We start from the raw sequence: 22,262 nt of genomic DNA on the forward strand, positions 1-22,262 counted from the left end.
CCCCAAGACTGACTGTTGACATATCAATTTCTTGGGCCACAGATGTATGAAATGAAATAAATGTATCTTAGGTCTAAGATCTGTTAAGGACCGAGACCATGGAAGCTTTTAACTAAAACTTTATGTACCTTTGTAAGTTAAATCTATTGGTACCTTTCAGTTAGTAATAATAAAAAAGCAAACACACACATTTTGGGCAAATACATCCCTTAGCATTGGTCTACAGGCTTAGAAAAAAGACACAGGTCAAGAAAAAAATATATTACAAAATATTATTTAAAATGTAATATAAAAATAATTAGCTAACTTAATATTCATCATTCATGAATTTCTTCAGGAAATACGTATTATATAGGTATACAGATATACAATGTACTGATTGAATTTGTTACAAGGTTATAAGACTTTAAAGTCTATCTACTTTGCTGCTATTTGGAAAAAATGACTATGTAAAAGTAAAAAAATAAATGAAAAGTACCTTTATGAAAGTAAAGCACTGAATACGTGATTTGTTCCCAAGAGTCAAAGTTCGGGCAGTAACATACACACAAACTTCCTAGAAGGAAGAAGGTATTTAGTAAAGCTTAAAAGAATCGTAGACAAATAGAAAGTTTCCTAAGCCACTTAACCTTACTGGTATTCCTTTAGATGTTCAGCCCCAATTTACCTCATAGATTATTCCCAAATTCTAGAAATGGACTATTAACAAGTTGCTAAGAAATTTCAATTCAACAATTACTCAGCACACACTATAAGCAATTTATTGTGGTAGGTTACTGAAGGCTAAGAAAATGGAGAGAGAGAGATTTCTGTGTATGAAATCATGGGAACCTGGAAAAGTTTACAAAGCTTCACGAGATTCTCCTTACATACATATACTCCCCTGTGCCCTTGTTTAGCTTGCTTTCCAGCCATTACTAATAGCTATGGATCTCAGTTTATCAAAAATGTGTCTCCTATTTACAGAAAGTTTCAAGTGTTCTTCTTTATCTAGAATGGAAAGCAAACTGGGGCAACAAGAGCAAGTGTGGTGTGTGAGCCTGTCCCCATCCATATTTGGGTCACTGAGTAGAGCTCCTGGCATAGAGTGGCCTTTCCAGATGAGCCCTGACCCCTCACTTAGCCCGCCACTCCAGAACAACCTCAGCCTTTCCACCTGCTTCAATGTGTAAAACTGTCCATCACCTCTAGCAGCTGTTCCCACCTGGACAGACTAGATAAGTCCATCAATGACCTACAAATGAGGGCATTATGCTTAAACTGATACTTCTATTCTAATGCTAGCATTTATGTGATCACCTGAAATAGGAGATTTCCAGGGTGGAAAGGAACTTGACAAGGAGCCTGGAAACCTGGGTTCTAGTCCCAGAGCGAATATTAACTAGCTGTGTGAACTCAATCATTATTCTACTTCAGTGAATTGCAGTATTTCCTCTTCCATACTCCACTAGAGTTCCTTTATCAAAAATCATGGTAGGAAAAAAAGGCCCATTTTCCCTCAGAAGGCTATTTAAGGACATATTTAAGCATTTCGTTATAATATTTATCCTTTGTGACTCTTTTAATGACTTTTAAGACTGCCATATATTGTTAGAAAGTCATTTCATTGCAATATTTTCAACACAAAACAACAAAAAAGAATAACTTTATCAGATAAAAAAGTAACAATTCTGTTAGATTTAAAATTACTGTTATGCTTAATGACCACACAATGATAATACCTTTTCTTTAAAATTACAGCAGACTCGCTAAGAATAAAATAATGCTGTACTAAAGCAGATACAAAAATAGTAATTATAAGAGTTACAAAAGTCCTCTGTACCACTTTGACTACTTTTATACAGTAAACATACTACCAGCAAAAACCCTACTGGTTTATCCTGTTCTTTTACGTTCTATGATCACAGGCATTTTTAGCAAACGGAGTTAAAACTTCATCCTCTCTAGTAATAAAGAAATAAGAATTAAAACAAGGCACCACATTTTTCCTTTCAAATTAGCGAAGTTTTAAAAATGATAACCAATTCTGTCAATGGAGCAGTAGGAAGAACATTCTCAAATAATAGTAATGAAAGAGTGAACTAGTACAACCTCTCTGAAAAACAGTTTTGCCGAGGATTAAATATATTCACACCTGTTGACCCAGTAATTCTTCTTTTAGGAATCTACCTTGAGGAATGAACGTGAAACATCAAAAATATAAGGAAGATCATAACCTCCATTCTAGGAAAATCCTCTGCACACCGTCCTTTAGAGAATTGAGGTTATCATTTTCCTTGTTTTGAAGAAAGTTAAAGTGAGATGTAGAATAAACTAACCTAATTACATACACCAAGAGCCATACTCAGATCTCATAAGCAAATATCTCCAAATAGTTATGTTGTGGCTTAGCCCCGCCTCCCAATCACAAAGGGGGAAAAAAAGACACAACAAGGGGAAATGGGCTGTGCACAGGCTCTGCAAAGTTGTCCCAACTCTAGAATTTTCTTTGATAATGGAAATGTTCGATATCTGTGCTGTCCAATATGGTAGCCACTAGCCACATGTGGCTACTGAGCACTTAAAGGATGGCTAGTGTGACTGAGGAACTTCTTTTAAATTTTATTTAATTTTAATAACTTAAATTTAAATAGCCACATGTGGCTAGTGGCTACCCTCTTGGACAGCATAGCTCTGGAGCACTGGTTCTCAACTCTGAAAGTACATTAAAATTACCTGGGCCCACAGATGCCTAGGCTCCACCTGAGATCAACTAAATCAGAATCTCTGGGGTGAGATTCAGGCATCAGTATTTTTTAAATTTGCCTGAGTCATATTAATTAAATTCTCTAAGCCTCAGTTTCCTCAGTTGTAAATAAGGAAAACAGAGAACCTCCTTCGTATGGTTCTAATGTGAGTGTTAAATGAGGTAATATGTATAAAGCTCTGGCAAAGAAGTTATAGCTGGTCATAAAGGTTAGCTGCTTTATTATTATTATTTCAGAATAATTTTGCTGCTATTTACAAGTTGGGGGAAGTCAGAGTTTGAAAAAACAAAGCATGCTCTTAATGGCGTATCCAGAGATGTGTAATGAATATTCATCAATGATGAAGATAACATCTCAAAGTTGGCTAGCCTGGGGGAAACCATTTGGACAATGAAAGCTATTATGGACAAAGTTTTCCAAGGGAAATTATCTCATTGTAAAAGGCTCTATAAAATGCTAAAACACAGGCCTAATTCTGGGAACTTGTGAAGGGCAACTCTTGCAATTATACGTACAGGAAGGAGAAGTTACACTTTTCACCCCTCGCTACCTCCCAGTAGGTGGTGCACAAGAAAGAATTACAGCCACCATGGACTTAGAACACACAGGAGAACTCCAAGTACAGCTTCAGGGTTGACTATCGGATAGGGAGTGTATTTTCTTTCCTTCAATTCTTTAGGAGGTCCCTGATTTGTAAAAAATTTATTAGAAAAATCTATACAAACTCGTAATCTTAATACATAAGTGTCCTGATATTAGCAGAGCACTTTTGCCTATCACCAACTCTCATGAGCAGCCTCCAGATTTTAACCTCTAACTCCCTGGAAGGTAGCAGATATCATTTCTTAGGTCAGGAAAATTCAGAACAAAGATGCTTTCAAGAATGTGAAAAGTAATGCTGAAAGGACAAAGTAGCTCCCGATGACCAATATGTGACAATTGAACATCCAATGTTATTACAGCATCAGCGTTAATGTAAATAGTTGAAATAAGTTGAGTTTGTAAAAAGCTCTGAGTATACCTATATTTTTTTCATGAACCATGTTTTCTGTTCTTCACACCAGTGGAAAATTAAGCTCCCTATTATAGAGGGAGCCATATAGGGATTAGACTATTTGCTCCCTTCTCTATTCCTACTTTGCTGAAGTAGGTATTTGTTTGTTTTAACCACAAAGGTTAAAAAGTTATTTCTGAAAAGTAATTTGGGAAAAATATGAACTGACAACTTCTTAGTTGAAAAGCAAAAGGGTGCTTCTCTGGTTTATTTCATTGTAAATCTGGAAGCATCCCATTTGAAACAGGCTTATTTTTTCTATTTCAAAGCTGACTGCGAAAAGCAAGGCTCATTTGCTATTCTCCTAGATGTTGCTGAGAAAGGAAAAAACAGACTCTTTCACATCTCGTGCCAGATTAACCTAACATTTTATTTCTTAAGATATGTCATAGATAGCCTATTTATAAGCTGCTACTGTTCATGAGAAATTCCTATGGGAATAAAATAAGAAGGAATAAAAGCTTCATAGAATAAAATCCTAAAATGATTATTTATATCCAACAGATTTAAAGTCAAGTACAAGGTAGTCAAGTACTACCCTGGTCCCACCACATGAGCTCTGGATCCCATTACATCCCACCTTCTAAGCAAATTTGCTCTACTGGTCATTCCTCTCTGCTGTGTATTGTCATCTTTTCTTTTCCACTAAATATCCTGTAAGCATTCAAACATACTAGAGTCCCTACTGTCTCAAAAAATGATATTCCCTAAATCCCACTTTCCCTTTCAGCTGCTGCCTCTCTCATGCCTGCACATGCTGCTATAATTTTTCAACTCCCACATGACACTTAACCCATCACAATCAAGATTTCACCTCAATCACCCAGCACAAACTACTCACAGTAACCTCCATGAAGCTATACCCAATGGACTCCACCTCTCACCACCTACTAACAGTCACTCTCTTTTATGGAACTCCCTCTGCTCTTGGCTGCTATAACACCTCACTTGGTTTTCCTCTTCTCTCCCCATACTTTTTCCTTTTTCTTTGGATGTTCCACCTAACCTTTACATATTTTAGCTCCCAGATCTAATTCCTAAACCTCTTCCCTTTTGACCCTTTACCCTTCCCATGGCTTCAAATGCCAGCTATGGTCTAACAACTTCCACACTTATTCATCTCCAGTCCCGACTCCCCTTCTAAGCTCCGTCTCTTAGTTAACATGTCCAAAACAAAACTCACAATCTCCCTTTCTAAGCCCCACCAAAACCACTGTACCTCAGTAAATGGCACCACTGTTGACCCATTTGCTTGTGCCAGAAACCTGAGAACCATTCCTCTTCATCTAGTTCATAGCAAGTCTCCTCAGTTCCATCTCCAAAATTTATCTCAGACCCACCTAGTTCTCTCCATCTCTACTGCCCATCCCAGATCAAGCCACTCTCATCTCAAATATATGACTACACCTTATCCTAACTGCTCATCTCCCCACTTTTTCTCTTGCCTCCTCTGAACTATTCTTCACACAGCAGCCACAGCGATCTTTTCAAAATACATATCTAATCATGTCACTACCCACTTAGAACACTTCAGTGAAGGACTGTCAATGGATCCTAAAACCACCAGATGAAAAGTTGTTGGGGAATAGGATAGTAACTAAATGCCAAAGTATCACCTCACAGATTACTAACGCAAAGGTTGAAATGTACCTTTACAAGGGAGACAGGCAGTGGTTACCACTTAACCAAATGACCAAACTTAGCGTCACTAACAGTAGGATATCCTTACATTATACGTTTCCTGATCTGGTGCAAATAAAGTTCACAACATGACCTATGAAATATTCTTACCAAAAATGTTTAACCTATGTCTAACAACCCCTTTAGGCCTAACTTCCAACTTACAGAAAATGTAAAGGAAAGAGAAAGAAGTTAAATACTTCCACAAAGAAACAATTAGACAAATCCAGAATGTGAGATATTCCACAAGGCAAATAGCCTGGACTCTTCAAAATGTCAATGTTGTGAAAAGAGAAAAAAAGGGACAGAAGATAGGAGGTGGGAATCGGTCTACGTTACGACACTGCAAGGACAAAACAACCAAATGTAACGCATGAATCTTTTAAAAGTTATATGCATACATGTATCTATTCATTTATATGCATACACATATATACATACATGTGAAAAGGACTTTTTAAAAAAACAATTATGGAAATTTGAATATGAAATAGTTTACTGATTAATGTAGCTAATTTCTTTCAGTGATAATGGAAATGAGATTATGTAAGAGTATCCTTAACCTAAGGAGATACATGCTGAACTATTTAGTGGTAAAGTATCATGGTGGCTGCAACTTACTTTAATGATTTAGTCAAAAAGAAAAAAATGCTATCTATTTAAGAGGAGAATGATAAAGCAAATGATAAAGCACTGTGAATGATATGATTACTTAAGTAAAAGGTACATGGATGTTCATTATATTCTTGAACTTTTCTGTACACTTGAGCATTCTCAAAATAAAAGGTTGCCATAAGAAAAAAAAAAAAAACTTTAATGACCTTATGACTCTTAAGATAAAACCTAAAACCCTTCCATGGTCTGCAAGGCCCTATACAACCTGGCCCCTGCCTACCTCTTCAACGCTCTCTCGCAATACTCTCCCTCTTGCTCACTCTACTTCAGTCACCCTGTTCTTAGTTCATATACATCCTTCAAGTCTCAAGGGAAATATCATTTCCTGCCCTAAACTCCCCAAGACTGGTTTATAGAGGGACTCACAAGGCTGAGGGAGACCCTGGATGGACAGAAAAACTATAGGATGGATTTTGAAGGAGTGAGGTGGGAAAGGAAGCAATTTTCAGTTTTCATTCTGTAAAATGAAATGTACTGGCTGGTCTAGAACATATTTGAAGATATTAGTAGCTTCCATTAAACATCTGTTATATGCTCTCATGGCTTCCTGTAGTTCTCATTCATAAAATGTACCATGACTCTATTCAAATACTACGTGTGCACTTATTTAATGTCTAACATCCATACTGAATAGTAACTCTCTACTAAAAAAGGTTTAGGTCAGTTTTGCTCACCATTGTATCCCCAATACCCAGCACACAGTAAGTGCTCCATAAGTGTCAGCTCGATGAATACCACATAATTTGGCTTTAAAGGAAAGCAATTTTAGTCTAAGCGTTACTTAAGTGGTAACTGTCCACTCAAGTTGGGATGTTAAAAATGGCTATGAGATTTAGTTATTAGAGTTGATTATTTAGATGATTATTATGGTTAATGAGCAGTTTTTCCACCAGATTGATTGACTGTAATCATACTCCTCTCCTCTCATTTTCAGGCATTTTTTTTCCCCTCTCTATTTTCTCTATCTACAATAAACAGGTGTTAAGAGATGGAATATTGTACACTAACAACTTTATGTGAAGCTCTGATTGTCAGCTCAGGTTATGGCATGGCTCTTAAAGCAGCTAAGCACATAGGTTTAGAACCCAAACATCAGTAAGCCTGACACAAAAAGCATCCCGATCATCGTATGCCATTTGTTAAAAATGGAGCAGGTGAGAAAATGTAGCTTGATTAAATATGAATCTATCCCCTTTATTAGAACAATAATACAAAAACTATTAGAACAATAATCTGACTGTGGCTTCTTTTATACAGACAGCAAATGTATAAAATTACAGTGGAGAAGGTAATTTGGTATGTCAATATCCATATAATCACTTATGTAAGAGTGTGGCCCTATTATATTTTATTTTCAGGATCAGTATAGCTAAACAATGGCTAAATGTATGGAAATCAAGTATAATTAAGTAAATTGATAAATACAACACGGTTCTACCTGTATGGTTGGTAAAAACACACAAGGTTGGGTGTTTGGATAATTTCTCTTGGTCTTGAAGATCATCATATCCAAAGTTGACAAGTCTAAGAACATAAATGCATTTACAAATAAGTTCCCTCATAAAGGATGTGAGTAATCACTATAATTTACCCAAAGAAATAGAGGCATGTCCTCGAGAAATTCCAGTAGATAATATGTCTTTTTGTTAAAACAAAACAAAACAAAAAAAACTATAAAACAGTAATTTTTAAAAATACATGTTACATAAATGGCATGGCCTGGCAATAGAGAAAAAAATATATATTCCTTTCAACTTACGTTTTTATAATTTTTTTTGATTTTAGAGTAATGCTGACATTATGTTTCACAATGGACAGAACTGAATATTCATATATGATGAAATAAAGGTAGTGAAATATGTAACAGTTTGGGATTACCATTAATTCAAGAAGACTTTCATTTCTTCTGTGCAGTTATAGCCTTGTGTCTATTTTTTCAAAAGTGTCTCATGTTTTTACTACACATAAAATAATCTGGGGGGAAAAAACCTCGCCTTTTGTGTAAAAAGGAAAACAGGAAAAAAAGTAAAGCAATAGACTCAGCTGAGCTATAAGTGGATCAACCTGCAATATCCTCTTTGATGGCAACAAGAAAAGGGTTTTGATGTTTGATTCTAAACGTAGTTCTCTCTCTCACTCATCGAATGCTTTTATTGAATCACAGGGAGAAGAGCACTTCCATAGATCAAAATAAATGGAGACGCCCTACAGAAATAAATGACTAAGAAAAATCAATATGATTGACTTTCCATGGAAAAACCCTGTGTTCATGCTTGATAACATTGTTTATATTCCCTATAGAGAACAGAAACAGAAAAGATGACACCCCCCCCCACACACAGCATATCAAACTATCCTTTTATCTGCATACCATAGATTAGGTATAAATATTATATAATCATTCTGCTGACAAGTGTCTATAAAAATTAATAGTAATCTATGAGTAACTTACTTGAATCCTGAATCACTTAATGATACGTCCAAGGGTGCTTCAAACTGTCAAAAAATCAGGAGAAAACAATGTGAAAAATGACATTAGTTAAGTGATGATAGTTCTGGAAACCAGTGCAAACCTGACAACACTGTGCTTGCCTAATGATGAAGAGCTCCTTTAACCAGCATTATCTTCAGAGGATATCCCCCAAATCCACAGACAGAAAGCCCACTGGGAACATTCTGGAGTTTACATACATCACAAGCTTGATGTGTATTTATTTCTCAAAAGGCAAACTTTGCTTCAGATTTGACTACCATAAATGGGTTTTATAATTAGCCAATTGGAAGGAGTAGACTTTTACAAGACACAGATGATCACGTAAGGAGGGAAGGACTGGGTGTCTTTAGAAAGAGAATGAGCGAGTCCAAAAAAGGGGGTAGGAGGAGTAAATGAAATCCTTGTAATGGTATGATATCAATCTGTATTAGATACCAATATTAATCCTAGTCAAGAAGAATAATAATGTTCTGTCCATCACAGATAAAGATATTTGCGACTCCTCACTACAAGGCTGGCACTCCAAATAGCTTTTCCAGGAGTGGTTCTAGATTTGTACTGATTGAACTCTACCCTCTCATTGACTTTTTACCTTATACTCAATCCACCATCACATGTTCTTTTGGATCAAATGACGCATAATCACATAAAGCTATCTACTATTAACCACGCCTACTACCTCCTACTGATACTCACTCTTACCCATTTTTCTTTAATATGAGGCATTCAGTTAGCAGAAACTTACTGTGTGTGCTCTTCTAATAATCTATATTAATTGCATTTGTTACAGAATTGAAGCCTTGAGATGGCAAGAACTATTTTACTTGCTCATACAAGTGAGTAAAAAACAAGACCAAGAATGTTAAAATGCTGTTTATGATAATAACTCTCTTTAAAAGGGGCAATGGGTTATAAAATTTCCTTAGCCCAATCATTTTCTGGACTTACCATTAAGCTAAAGTGCTCATCAGCATAAAACTGGATGCATTTTAAGACACTCCTCGATTTCTAAAAAAGAAAACAGAGTAAGTGACAAATTAACAAAAAATCAACAAAAACACTAGTTTAAAGAGAGAGAGAAAAGGAAGCAGCCAAAAATCAAACAGTAATGAAAACCTTTTCATTATTTTTCATCAACTTTTGTCCACTGCCCCATCAATGAAAATGAAGTAATTAATAAATTACAATAACAATAATGTCAAAATTAAAATACTCTCACAAAAAGGAGGGCCAGTGGACTAGTTTTTACCTTCAGATCAATGTAGTATAATCTCTGCTCTGACATATCCCACTGAGCCCAAACAAAATCTTCGGCTACTCTCTCTCTCGGGAGATGGCCAGAATTTTTAATTACCTAAGGAGGCAAAGAGATTTTAGAAATAAATAACTATTTTAAAGGAGAACATATCTGGGTTTCAAAATTATTTTGCTTATTCTGTCTTTATAATACATGTAAATACTTCCACAGTTTATTTTTAGTAGCCCCTATTGCCAATACATACACATGGAAAGTCTTTCCAAAAAAGATTTAAGGCATCATTTCATTACTTGCTCTTCACAAACACTCTGCAATAAACTATCTTATTTTTATTCTTAGTTTGGCAGACAGGCTGGGGCTGCTGAAGGCAAGGCCACACCTACCACAAACCAACAGCTGGGCTAACACAAGATTCAGAGCTCCCTGTTCTGGACATAACCCACTCAGGTATCTGCAGTCTGGAGGGCTTTACCACCAAAGGTAGAGACTGTTTGGCCAAGGGAAAACTCAGGCCTGGGAGAGGAGGGTTGAGGGCAATGATCCTAGATCTGCCATAAACTCTTCATGTGTCTTTGGTCATGCTTCTTACCTTTATGTCTTCCACAATGACTATGATGATACTGCCCATCTCTCAGCAATACTTAACTATTCATCCTTCAAGACCCAACTTAGGCATTGCCTCCTGTAGAAATCCTTCCCTCACCTCCAAGATGAAGGCAAAGCTCCCCATCTCTGTATTCCTATGGTGCTTTGGCATGCTTCTATTACAATTACATTTTAATTAATGTTATAAGTCTACCCCAATGAGTATGCACTCTTCTACAACACCTTTATATTCTCAGTGGCTTGATTGTTTCTAGCATGTAGAAGCACACAAGGAATACTTATCAAAAGAAGGAAAATGAAGTAGGGTATGCAAGGGTAAATTGCCAAGGAAATGATAAGTGTAATACAAGGAATTAAGAACTCACTTTCCTCAAAAATGCTCATCAAGCAAAGGTAATCTATATTGGGACAGATGAGTAAATAATGAAGACAAGTTGATGTAGAAGAAATAAGGAAAAAAGGGAACATCAGAATGGTCCATATTCATACCTCAACCTCTCTAATCGTAAGTGGGATTTCTCCAATGAGGCTAACTTGGAACTCAAGGGAGGACAGGGCATGCAGAATCATACACCTCTATTTCTTGTTTGCCTAGTTCCACCAAATTTGCTGGAAAAAGATCCAAGAGTACAGTACCTATCTGACTCTTAACTTTGGGGAACCCATCTTGTTTCCATTTTTCTGAAATTGTTTAGGTTAGAGTAGATTCGGGAACTCTCAGATAAAGGCATATACTAGCAAGAACATGATCGTCGGAACATGGCAACCAGGTTCACATAGCAGTTCTGTCCCTCTCTAGAGTCTCCTCACCTCTGTGAGTCTAGGTTGTCGTGTTCCCTGTAAACATGGGGATAATTATAATACCACCTCTATTGTGTAGGGATGTTGTAATGATTGCACAGACCTGCACATGGCCTTATGAAGCTGTCATCTAAGCCTTTAAGAATGAGGGCAGAAGTGCCTCACAGAAGGGCACATGTGGATGAGGGAGCGCTGAGACTGTATTGTCTTGGCCAGGAGAATCCTTCCTGGGCTTCTGACAGGTGCCTGCTGGCCTCACGCTCTCTGCAGTGTCTCTCACGGCTCCCAACCCCTCTTCTAACCAGCCAGTCCTCCGTCTGTGTCCATTTCCACTTCCTGACCTCCAACTTGTTTATTTAACTCTCTCCTCTAAATTCTCATTGCTGGCTTTGGGATTCTGCACCTTGGTCTTTCCTCTCTGGCCTGACCCTTTTCTGACCACTGGCCTTGTCTTTGCCCTGCCATCCACTCAGCCACTAGTGGCCCAGAGCTCCAGCCACATACTTTCTGGTCATTTTCCAGCCAGACCTCTTGATTTGATGCTTTCAATCATAGATACATAATTAATAAATGCCATCTCCCATTTCAATTTTGTTCACATAATTTAAAATTAAAATCAGAGAAAGACAATTTCGATGCAGACTATTTAAATATTGAAGGAAATCATTTTAATATCAATAATATATTAAGATCTTAGACAAATTGTCAAGAAAAAGACAACCCAGGAAAAAACAGACAAGGATATAACTAAGCAATTTTCAGAAAAACAAATTCACATAGCCAATAAGCAAAGAAGATGCTCAAACTCATCAATATTAAGGGAAACACAACCTCGAATAATAATGATATCAACTTAAATGCATCAAATTGGATTTTTTAAAAGGCAAGTACATCTATTACTGGTATGGATAGAGGGAAAGGGTACTTTTATACTTTGATTGCAAAACTGAAGTGTTACAAGTTTTTTGGAAAGCAATCTGGCAAAATCTGTTGAAGTTTATTAAATGCATATAACCATCAACCCACTTATCCATCCCTGAGGGTTTAACCCAAAAAAACACGTGTACCAAACATGTAAAGCTAAAAACATTTGAGACAATTTGTAATGCAAACAAATAAAAGGGGGAAAAAAGGCAATCAAGTGAATATCCATCCATGGGAGAATGGTGACAAAACTGTGCACATCCATGCCAGGGACTATTTGTACTTCTAAAGATAATGAACTGAGCTGCTCTAGGGTGCCTGTAGGTAATTCCACAAAGTTGAATGAGGAAGGAGTGAATAATAAACAAACCCCTGGGTGTGTCAGGGGTGGAGATGGGAGACACTTTGTATGGAGCAAAGTGTGAAAGGATATACACCAGGTTGTGAACAAAAGTTAGAGGTGAAAAGGCAAGGGAGAAGTAGAAAACAAGCAAAAAAGAAAAGAAAACTGAACTATATAGAACCTTAGCATATATGTTATGATCCCATTTATTATGTGTATGTATGTGTATATATGTATAAAAATTAGAGAAAAAAGTTCTCTATTTAGAAACCTATATGGATACCCATGATATATTAAGTAAAAAGCAAAAGCAAAAGCAGCAAATTAATATTTATATTATGATTCTATTTTGGTAAAAGCAACTAAATCCCAGCATCTGTACACCTAACCTTGAGCAAGCTACAAGGCATGGAAAAGGCCACACAAGGCTGTCATTAGTTATCTCAGGAGACTGAGATTGGGGGGTGAGGTAGATAGAAAGGAGATAATCAACTCCTTCATGTATCTTGTATTATTTCACATGTTACAACAGCAAGACTATAATTTGAAAGACACCAAATAAAGTAGTATGTTTCTATAACAATCCATCTTTAATAGTCTAGAAATGCCACTCTTTATGGGGAAAAACTCTAAAGCGAAAGGAATTTCAAATATTTACCACTCTATTTCCATCTTCTCGGGTAACTTGGATATGAAGTTGTTCAATATCTTTTAAAAAATAAACAATAGAGAGTTTAACCTTCATGAAAAATATGAGTACTTTTTTTCACCTAACAGTTGTGAACATTTTTTTATAAAAGCAAAGCAGATTAAACAACCGGCTGAAAAACAGTATTATCACAGATGGCAATCTCACAAGGTTCAAAACAAAACCCACCTTTCTCCACCCTCCCTTTACAGTCTGTTTCAAGTCCAGCATTTACTCTGCTCCTCAATATCAACAATACATGAAGCATTTAACTCTTCTGCTCCCCTGGGTTCCCTTAACAAGTATTTCCCTCCCCTATACCATCAGTCTTACATAGGGCTAATAAGGACTCATTTGGCAGGGTTTATCTTCAATTTCCAAATACCCAATACCTCTTTATATGAAAACATCAGATAGAAAACTCATTATGCCAGATATTAGGGGAAGGTATTTTTATAGGGGTCATTAACAGAACTCTGAACACTTTATTGATGTGTAGATGGTCTATTTCTCTCAGTAAGCGATTTAGATTCAGCTATATGTACCTTGTGCTGGTTCTAGCTCCAAAAATGTGAGACAGATTATTGCGTAAGAGTATAGGAAGTGAACACAAACCTAACCCCTCAGACTTGTCCTTCTAATTATAAACCAGCACTTTCACTTTATAACATGAAAGACAGCTTACTAGATAAGATGCACCGGTGAATTCTGTCCTTTCTCCACCCTTCCCCCAACTTGAAATCATCATTAAAGGATGTCCCAATCTTACCTGCCTCTATCTGAATTTGACCAAGTTACTATGTGTCCTCGAGTTCTGCCATGGGATTCTTCTACCTTCTAATGCCTTTCCCTCTGTCCGTCCAAGCCTCTCTCCTTAAATCATGGTTATCCACTGTGACAGACATCTTAAAGAAGGATGGACTAAAGAAGGCAAAAATGACCTGCACAACTATTCTACAAATATTCTACCATGTGCCCAAACTAGAAATCCATATATGCAGGAGCCCATCATATACGGAGGCAGAGCCTAAGGGAACAACAAGTAGAAACAGAAGGAAAGCCCTTCCATAGGAGTCCTAGGTCTCCAATGGACAGTGGACCCTCAGCACTGGCGAGTGGACAGCTAGAAGATTCATCATGCCCTTCCTACGCTTCACTGGGAGATGCGCCGTTCATGAAGTCCTCACGATATACTTACACTTCTCTTCTGAAATCAGTAGCAGGTGATTCTCTGGTAGAGGGTGACTTTCAACATGTGGGTAGAGGAACTGTAAAAAGGAAATTAATCAAAATCATAAGCAACTACCTTGCTTACACAATTATTTCAAAAGTTGTGTTTGATCACTATACTACTACAGACCATAGAAGGGACTGGGAACCACAGAATAGTTTAGGCGAATCACATTCACACACATACATTACAGATGGAAGCAAGGAAGAAAAAGGAACACTTTCAGGAGCTCAGTTTTCCAGGGGGGGATTGATCACAGGTCCAACACAATTCATTTAAACAGGCTAAAGTGTAAGCCATTTCTAGGGATGGTGCTTCCTATTTGGAATATGTGATTCTGAAGCCAATCAGAAACAATGTAAATAACATTTGTACAGAAAGTTCTGTTTCACATGCACCAAAAAAGAGTGACTGATATAATTTGTTGTGCAGCTAACCCTAGTATTTAATTTGAGAGCCAAGTAAATGTACTCTCTGTGACAACTTCCAAAGTCCCACATCCAAGAGAAAAAGCAAAATAGAACCAGGGACTTTCCAGGAAAGGACAGTGAATCACAGTGTGGCAAGTGATGGAGGATTTACCTCAAAGCACAGAACGACTGCCACTGGGAAGAAAAGGCTTGATCCACCCCACTCCTCCTCCTCTGTGCCCACCCTTATTTGTCAGCCCACAGGACAAAGCAGGCAGCCAGAAACACAAGGCCTGACACTGTCAGCTGTGATAATGAGGGAAAACTGGCCATGGGATAACTCCAGTGACTTAATTCTTTCATCGTCAAAAGGGTAACTATAAAACAGCAGTTTCATTTTGCAACATGAAAGACAGCTTACTAGATAAGATCCACTGGCGAATTTTGGGTTTTCCCTCCAAACTTTAAAGCATACTGAAAGAACATAACTTTTCATGTCCTTGTTTTAAAGCCTGCAGCCTCTCTAAAGACTAGGAAAAATTTTGACAAAATATACTACCTGGTGTCCTAACTTTTCATAATGACAAATTAGAAACAGAACTTGTCAACTTTTTAAAAAATTAATTAATTTATTTACTTTTATTTTTTGACTGCACCATGCGGAATGCGGGATCTTAGTTCCCGGACCAGGGATTGAACCTCCGCCCCCTGCAGTGGAAGGGTGGAGCCTTAACCACTGGACCACCAGGGAAGTCCCTAGAACTGGTCAACTTTTAACATTGCTTACACTCAAGTTTCCCTTTCAGAAAAACAAAACTTTAACTATATACCATTCTTCACAGCAAAAAACTCAAAACTGTAAAATAGACAGGAATGCAGAATTCAGCTACGAGAATAATATAGACCTTATTATCTGCTGATTTGTAAAATTGTGCACATTAAAAAGGATACTTTGGGGACTTCTCTGGCAGTCCAGTGGTTAAGACTTTGCCTTCCAATGCAGGGGGTGTGGGTTCAATCCCTGGTCGGGGAGCTAAGATCCCACATGCCTCTTGGCCAAAAAACCAAAACAGAAAAAAGAAGCAATATTGTAACAAATTCAATAAAGACTTTAAAAATGGTCCACATCAAAAAAAAAAATCTTAAAAAATAAAAAAGGATACTTTGTGTACTGGGGTTGAGGAGAAGCAATGATGAGTGACACCACATAGATAATGGAAGGGCAAATACTCAGTGCCTCAAAATAAGGAGAAACTACAGATTTGGCCTCCCCTGGGTCTACAGAGGTGGCCAGGGCCTGCTGGCTTAGGACTGTGACCTGGACTAAGGTGCTGACCAGTTCTAAACCTTTGCCTGGTCTCTGTGAGGCAATCAGTGAAAATGTAATTTTAAAAGTTCCATTCAGGTGATGGTTGTTTTTCTTTCTAATTTGAGGCAACCCTGAAGCAAGGCCTAGAAGTGAGAATATACATAGACAGGGTTCAGACAGAGCTCTGCAAAAGTGTGCAACATTTTGTAGGGTTTTGTTTTGTTTTGTCTGCATTGTGAGTAGGAATCTATATAGATTAGATTATATCATATTAGGAAAATATTTATCTTGTAAATATCGAGCTAGACTCTGATTATTAATATTCACCGATGGAAGGTATGTACTATAGGCATGTAGACGAGTGTGTAATTACCCAATGGAACTATCTGGAAGATGCAATCATGCTGGTGGGGAACTCTCCAAGGATCCCAGATTGGGATCCAGACCCCACTCGCTACTGTCTTGCTGAAGTTCCTCCATGAAGGGGGTCAAAGCTGCACATGTAGACTTAGGGAAATGTACTACTGGAAATCATCATGGACGTTCTGGTAAGAAAAAGGAGAGAGATCGCAGGGCAGGACCAAACTCCATGGACAGTGAACGGTGTTTCTCCAAAGGAGAGCAGAAGGGAGAGAGGAAGAAGATGGGGATTTGCCATGGACGTAGGCTTGGAGGAGTTTCTCCAGAGGCCTAAGCGTGAGGAGCAGGGAGCAGGGCTAGGAACTGAGATGGGCCCACAAGATCAGTGTGGGTCTACTTCATGTGGGTGGGGACTTTTCCTTTGGCCTACAGATGACATCATGCATCTTGTACTTTTAATTTTTTTTAATTAAGATAAAATGCACATGACACAACATTCACTATTCACAATTTTCACTATTAAGTATACAATTCAGTAATTTTTTTTTTAAACATCTTTATTGAAGTATAATTGCCTTACAATGGTGTGTTAGCTTCTGCTTTATAACAAAGTGAATCAGTTATACACATACAATATGTTCCCATATCTCTTCCCTCTTGCATCTCCCTCCCTCCCACCCTCCCCATCCCACCCCTCTAGGTGGTCACAAAGCACCGAGCTGATCTCCCTGTGCTATGCGGCTGCTTCCCACTAGCTATCTATTTTACATTTGGTAGTGTATATATGTCCATGACACTCTCTTACCCTGTCACATCTCACCCCACCCCCTCCCCATATCCTCAAGTCCATTCTCTAGTAGGTCTGTGTCTTTATTCCCGTCTTGCCACTAGGTTCTTCATGGCCTTTTTTTTTTTTTTCTTAGATTCCGTATATATGTGTTAGCATACTGTATTTGTTTTTCTCTTTCTGACTTACTTCACTCTGTATGACAGACTCTAACTCCATCCACCTCATTACAAATACCTCCATTTCATTTCTTTTTATGGCTGAGTAATATTCCATTGTATATATGTGCCACATCTTCTTTATCCATTCATCTGTTGATGGACATTTAGGTTGCTTCCATGTCCTGGCTATTGTAAATAGAGCTGCAATGAACATTGTGGTACATGACTCTTTTTGACCTATGGTTTTCTCAGGGTATATGCCCAGTAGTGGGATTGCTGGGTCGTATGGTAGTTCTATTTGTAGTTTTTTAAGGAACCTCCATACTGTTCTCCACAGTGGCTGTATCAATTTACATTCCCACCAACAGTGCAAGAGTGTTCCCTTTCCTCCACACCCTCTCCAGCATTTATTGTTTCTAGATTTTTTGATGATGGCCGTTCTGATCGGTGTGAGATGATATCTCATTGTAGTTTTGATTTGCATTTCTCTAATGATTAAGGATGTTGAGCATTCTTTCATGTGTCTGTTGGCAATCTGTATATCTTCTTTGGAGAAATGTCTATTTAGGTCTTCTGCCCATTTTTGGATTGGGTTGTTCGTTTTTTTGTTATTGAGCTGCATGAGCTGCTTGTAAATCTTGGAGATTAATCCTTTGTCAGTTGCTTCATTTGCAAATATTTTCTCCCATTCTGAGGGTTGTCTTTTGGTCTTGTTTATGGTTTCCTTTGTTGTGCAAAAGCTTTTAAGTTTCATTAGGCCCCATTTGTTTATTTGTGTTCTTATTTCCATTTCTCTGGGAGCTGGGTCAAAAAGAATCTTGCTGTGATGTATGTCATAGAGTGTTCTGCCTATGTTTTCCTCTAAGAGTTTGATAGTGTCTGGCCTTACACTTAGGTCTTTAATCCATTTTGAGTTTATTTTTGTGCATGGTGTCAGGGAGTGTTCTAATTTCATACTTTTACATGTATCTGTCCAATTTTCCCAGCACCACTTATTGAAGAGGCTGTCTTTTCTCCACTGTATATGCTTGCCTCCTTTATCAAAGATAAGGTGACCATATGTGTGTGGGTTTATCTCTGGGCTCTCTATCCTGTTCCATTGATCTATATTTCTGTTTTTGTGCCAGTACCAAAGTGTCTTGATTACTGTAGCTTTGTAATATAGTCTGAAGTCAGGGAGCCTGATTCCCCCAGCTCCATTTTTCGTTCTCAAGATTGCTTTGGCTATTCGGGGTCTTTTGTGTTTCCATACAAATTGTGAAATTTTTTGTTCTAGTTCTGTGAAAAATGCCAGTGGTAGTTTGATTGGGATTGCATTGAATCTGTAGATTGCTTTGGGTAGTAGAGTCATTTTCACAATGTTGATTCTTCCAATCCAGGAACATGGTGTATCTCTCCATCTATTTGTATCATCTTTAATTTCTTTCACCAGTGTCTTATAATTTTCTGCATACAGGTCTTTTGTCTCCTTAGGTAGGTTTATTCCTAGACATTTTATTCTTTTTGTTGCAGTGGTAAACGGGAGTGTTTTCTTAATTTCACTTTCAGATTTTTCGTCATTAGTGTATAGAAATGCAAGAGATTTCTGTGCATTAATTTTGTATCCTGCTACTTTACCAAATTCATTGATTAGCTCTAGGAGTTTTCTGGTAGCATCTTTAGGATTCTCTATGTATAGTATCATGTCATCTGCAAATAGTGACAGCTTTACTTCTTCTTTTCTGATTTGGATTCCTTTTATTTCTTTGTCTTCTCTGATTGCTGTGGCTAACACTTCCAAAACTATGTTGAATAGTAGTGGTAAGAGTGGGCAACCTTGTCTTGTTCCTGATCTTAGTGGAAATGGTTTCAGTTTTTCACCATTGAGGACAATGTTGGCTGTGGGTTTGTCATATATGGCCTTTATTATGTTGAGGAAAGTTCCCTCTATGCCTACTTTAGTAATTTTTAATATATTCACAATGTAGTGCAACCATATACTTGTAAAAACTTTTTCCTTCCTACACTCTACCTTTTAGTTGCCCTCATCCTTCAATAATATCTCCACTGCCTACACAGCCCTGGATAAAGATGCTAAGGAAACCAAAATAACAGGCCAGGAAAGGGAAGTGTCCCACAGTCAGCCCTGCACTGATGACAGTGTAAACAGAGTGGCTTCCTGGGGGAAGGAACGCAGCTTAGGAGCTCCACGCCAGGCCCTGTCTGGCAGGGAGCAGCGGCCCACAGAGAAGCCAGAGTGGTGGCGAAATGCACAACTGCAAGGACTGGCTGACAGTGGACGATTGGGCACATGAGAGACAATCCCCTCTCCCAACACACATTGCAAGAGGGAGACCCACAGCCAGAGGCTGGGAGTGGGTGCGGGGAGGGGGAGGCTACACAAGGCAATTGTGCATCAACCCTGCATGAATATGGATAGTTGATTCTTGTTCTCTGCGGTAGTTATGTTCCATAAAGTCACCAAAAACACTGAAAACTGAACCATTGCTCCCAAGGGAAATACAGGGATAGGATCCTGTGAGCCTCTAGTTACAACATTTTTGTCAACAAATCAAAACAAAACTTTGTCTAATGTGTGTTCCTGTTTAAAAGACACTTTATTTCATATACACTGTTGATTCGCTAGCATTGAACTCAGTCAACAGTACTATAAGCTAACGCCTAAATGAAGTTTATCTAATTAACACACGTGTTCTCTGAAAAGAATATCGCAGGCTTCTTGCACTTAGGAACATGAGACAGCACTTCAGCAATACACTTGGGGGACATTTTAAACAGTGAAATCACCAAGAAAAGCCAAAGAGTGTGAAAAACATGGCACTAAGTTGACTGTGAAAACAACATTTGTTTGCACTCTGAGAACTGAATCAAAAAGGCAGTGTCACCTTGTTCTACCTCATCTGGGAACATGTGCATCAGTTGAAAATTTTTTCACTGCTTTGCCCATGTCTGCAAATGACTGTGAAAGCACCATGAGTATTGATTTTGGGGTAACAAATAAATTTTAGTGGGTAGTAGAATTTGCAAATTCTATGTGCAAGTTATGAGAATTGACTATATCTAGTCTACTTGTGTTATACACACAGTGCTTCTGCATCGATTCATAGAGTTGACAAATTCAGGGATTAATTATATCATTTAATCATAGGTATTTAATCTGTCAACTCTATGAACACATTAGATAAACCATTTTTAAACTTCCTTTAAATGTATTTTGATATTCTATATTTTATCATGTAAAAACACTATAGTACTATTAGACAAACCATGATATAACAGAGAGAGAGCTAGGTTTGAGTTTTGATTTTCATGTTTGCAGAGGAAGAGCTGTTAATTCCAGCCATACCCATTCACTGGATTGCTTTGAGGAAAGTGTGATAATGTGTGTGAAAGCACTTTGTAACACCACTGCCTCTAGGTTTCATGCTTTTTGATTAATGACATAAATGATGAAGATATGCTCACTTACCTGTACCCAAATATAGCTATCCACTGCTTTTAGAACCTTCACATTGTTAATGGGGTGGATCTCGACCAACAAAGTTAAGCACCTTGAACCTATAATGTAAAGGATGCTTTTAGTAGCAAAGTCCAGAGTATCACAAATTATCTCTTCTACATAGGTCTGAACTTTGGAAATGTAAAATGTATTACTTATTGTGTTAGCTACTCCACAAACAAAAGTATTTGTCTTAAAATTGACTTTGAGACTTCTTAAAACCCAAAGTAGATAAAGAAAACATCATTGGACTTCCCTGGTGGCGCAGTGGTTAAGAATCCGCCTGTCAATGCAGGGGACACGGGTTCGAGCCGTGGTCTGGGAAGATCCCACATGCTGCGGAGCAACTAAGCCCGTGAGCCACAACTACTGAGACTGTGCTCTTGAACCTGCAAGCCACAACTACTGAGCCCGCATGCCACAACTACTGAAGGCCGCACGCCTAGAGCCCGTGCTCCACAACAAGAGAAGCCAACGCACTGAGAAGCCTGCTCGCCGCAACTACAGAAAGCCCACGCGCAGCAACAAAGACCCAACGCAGCTAAAAATGAATTTAATTAATTAAAAAAATATATATATCATAAAGGAGAAGTCAATGTACACGGAATGAGGAACAAGTTCCTACCCATTCCTCAGCCATTTTAAGATCACTTCACAGGCCCTCTCAGCTTCTAAGTCTAAACAAATATAACTCAGTTCAGTGTCACTGTAATTCTGCAGCACAGTGGCAAATATTGTGTGTAGGAAAATATAAAGATATTTCTGATGCATGAATGTGTTACGGTTGACAGCAACTAGGACAGGGGCTTGAGCTCCCTCAGGAAGGGTTGTGGAACTGCATGGATAAAGACTAACTTACTTCCTCAGTGCCACATCTGAGCAAATGTCATAAAAGATAGCAATTAGGAGGAAGTGTTGGACACAGGATAGAATGGGGACATCCAAATTTAGGCCAAAAGTTCCCCTCCTCAGAAAAGGAGTTGCCTTATATTTGAGTTCTTATAACGACTAATATTCTCAGGTGCTTTCTCGGTGACTTTATTTTTTATTTTTATTTTTTCATATGCATAGAACTTTATTTTTAAGTCTGGTGAGAGCCAACGCATTGTCATTTATTTTTGATTTGAATTTTATTTTATTTATTTATTTTTATACAGCAGGTTCTTATTAGTTATCTATTTTATACATATTAGTGTATATATGTCAATGCCGCTCTCCCAGCTCATCCCACCACC

General features: G+C 37.9%; 1 protein-coding gene across 1 annotated transcript in view; it reads right to left on the minus strand.

The window, feature by feature from the left end:
• The window catches only part of GSAP (gamma-secretase activating protein), an 88,688-nt gene that overhangs the window by 46,786 nt on the left and 19,640 nt on the right, over positions 1-22,262 (minus strand). Inside the window, exons 6-13 of the mRNA XM_068549926.1 lie at positions 20,998-21,086; positions 14,469-14,538; positions 13,241-13,290; positions 9,900-10,004; positions 9,599-9,658; positions 8,609-8,652; positions 7,595-7,680; positions 479-556 (exon numbers count right to left, since the gene is read on the minus strand). Coding sequence (XP_068406027.1) covers positions 479-556; positions 7,595-7,680; positions 8,609-8,652; positions 9,599-9,658; positions 9,900-10,004; positions 13,241-13,290; positions 14,469-14,538; positions 20,998-21,086 — 582 coding nt within the window. The remainder of the gene's footprint in view (positions 1-478; positions 557-7,594; positions 7,681-8,608; positions 8,653-9,598; positions 9,659-9,899; positions 10,005-13,240; positions 13,291-14,468; positions 14,539-20,997; positions 21,087-22,262) is intronic.

The sequence above is a fragment of the Eschrichtius robustus genome, chromosome 8, assembly GCF_028021215.1.
Source record: "Eschrichtius robustus isolate mEscRob2 chromosome 8, mEscRob2.pri, whole genome shotgun sequence".
Lineage (NCBI taxonomy): Eukaryota > Metazoa > Chordata > Mammalia > Artiodactyla > Eschrichtiidae > Eschrichtius > Eschrichtius robustus.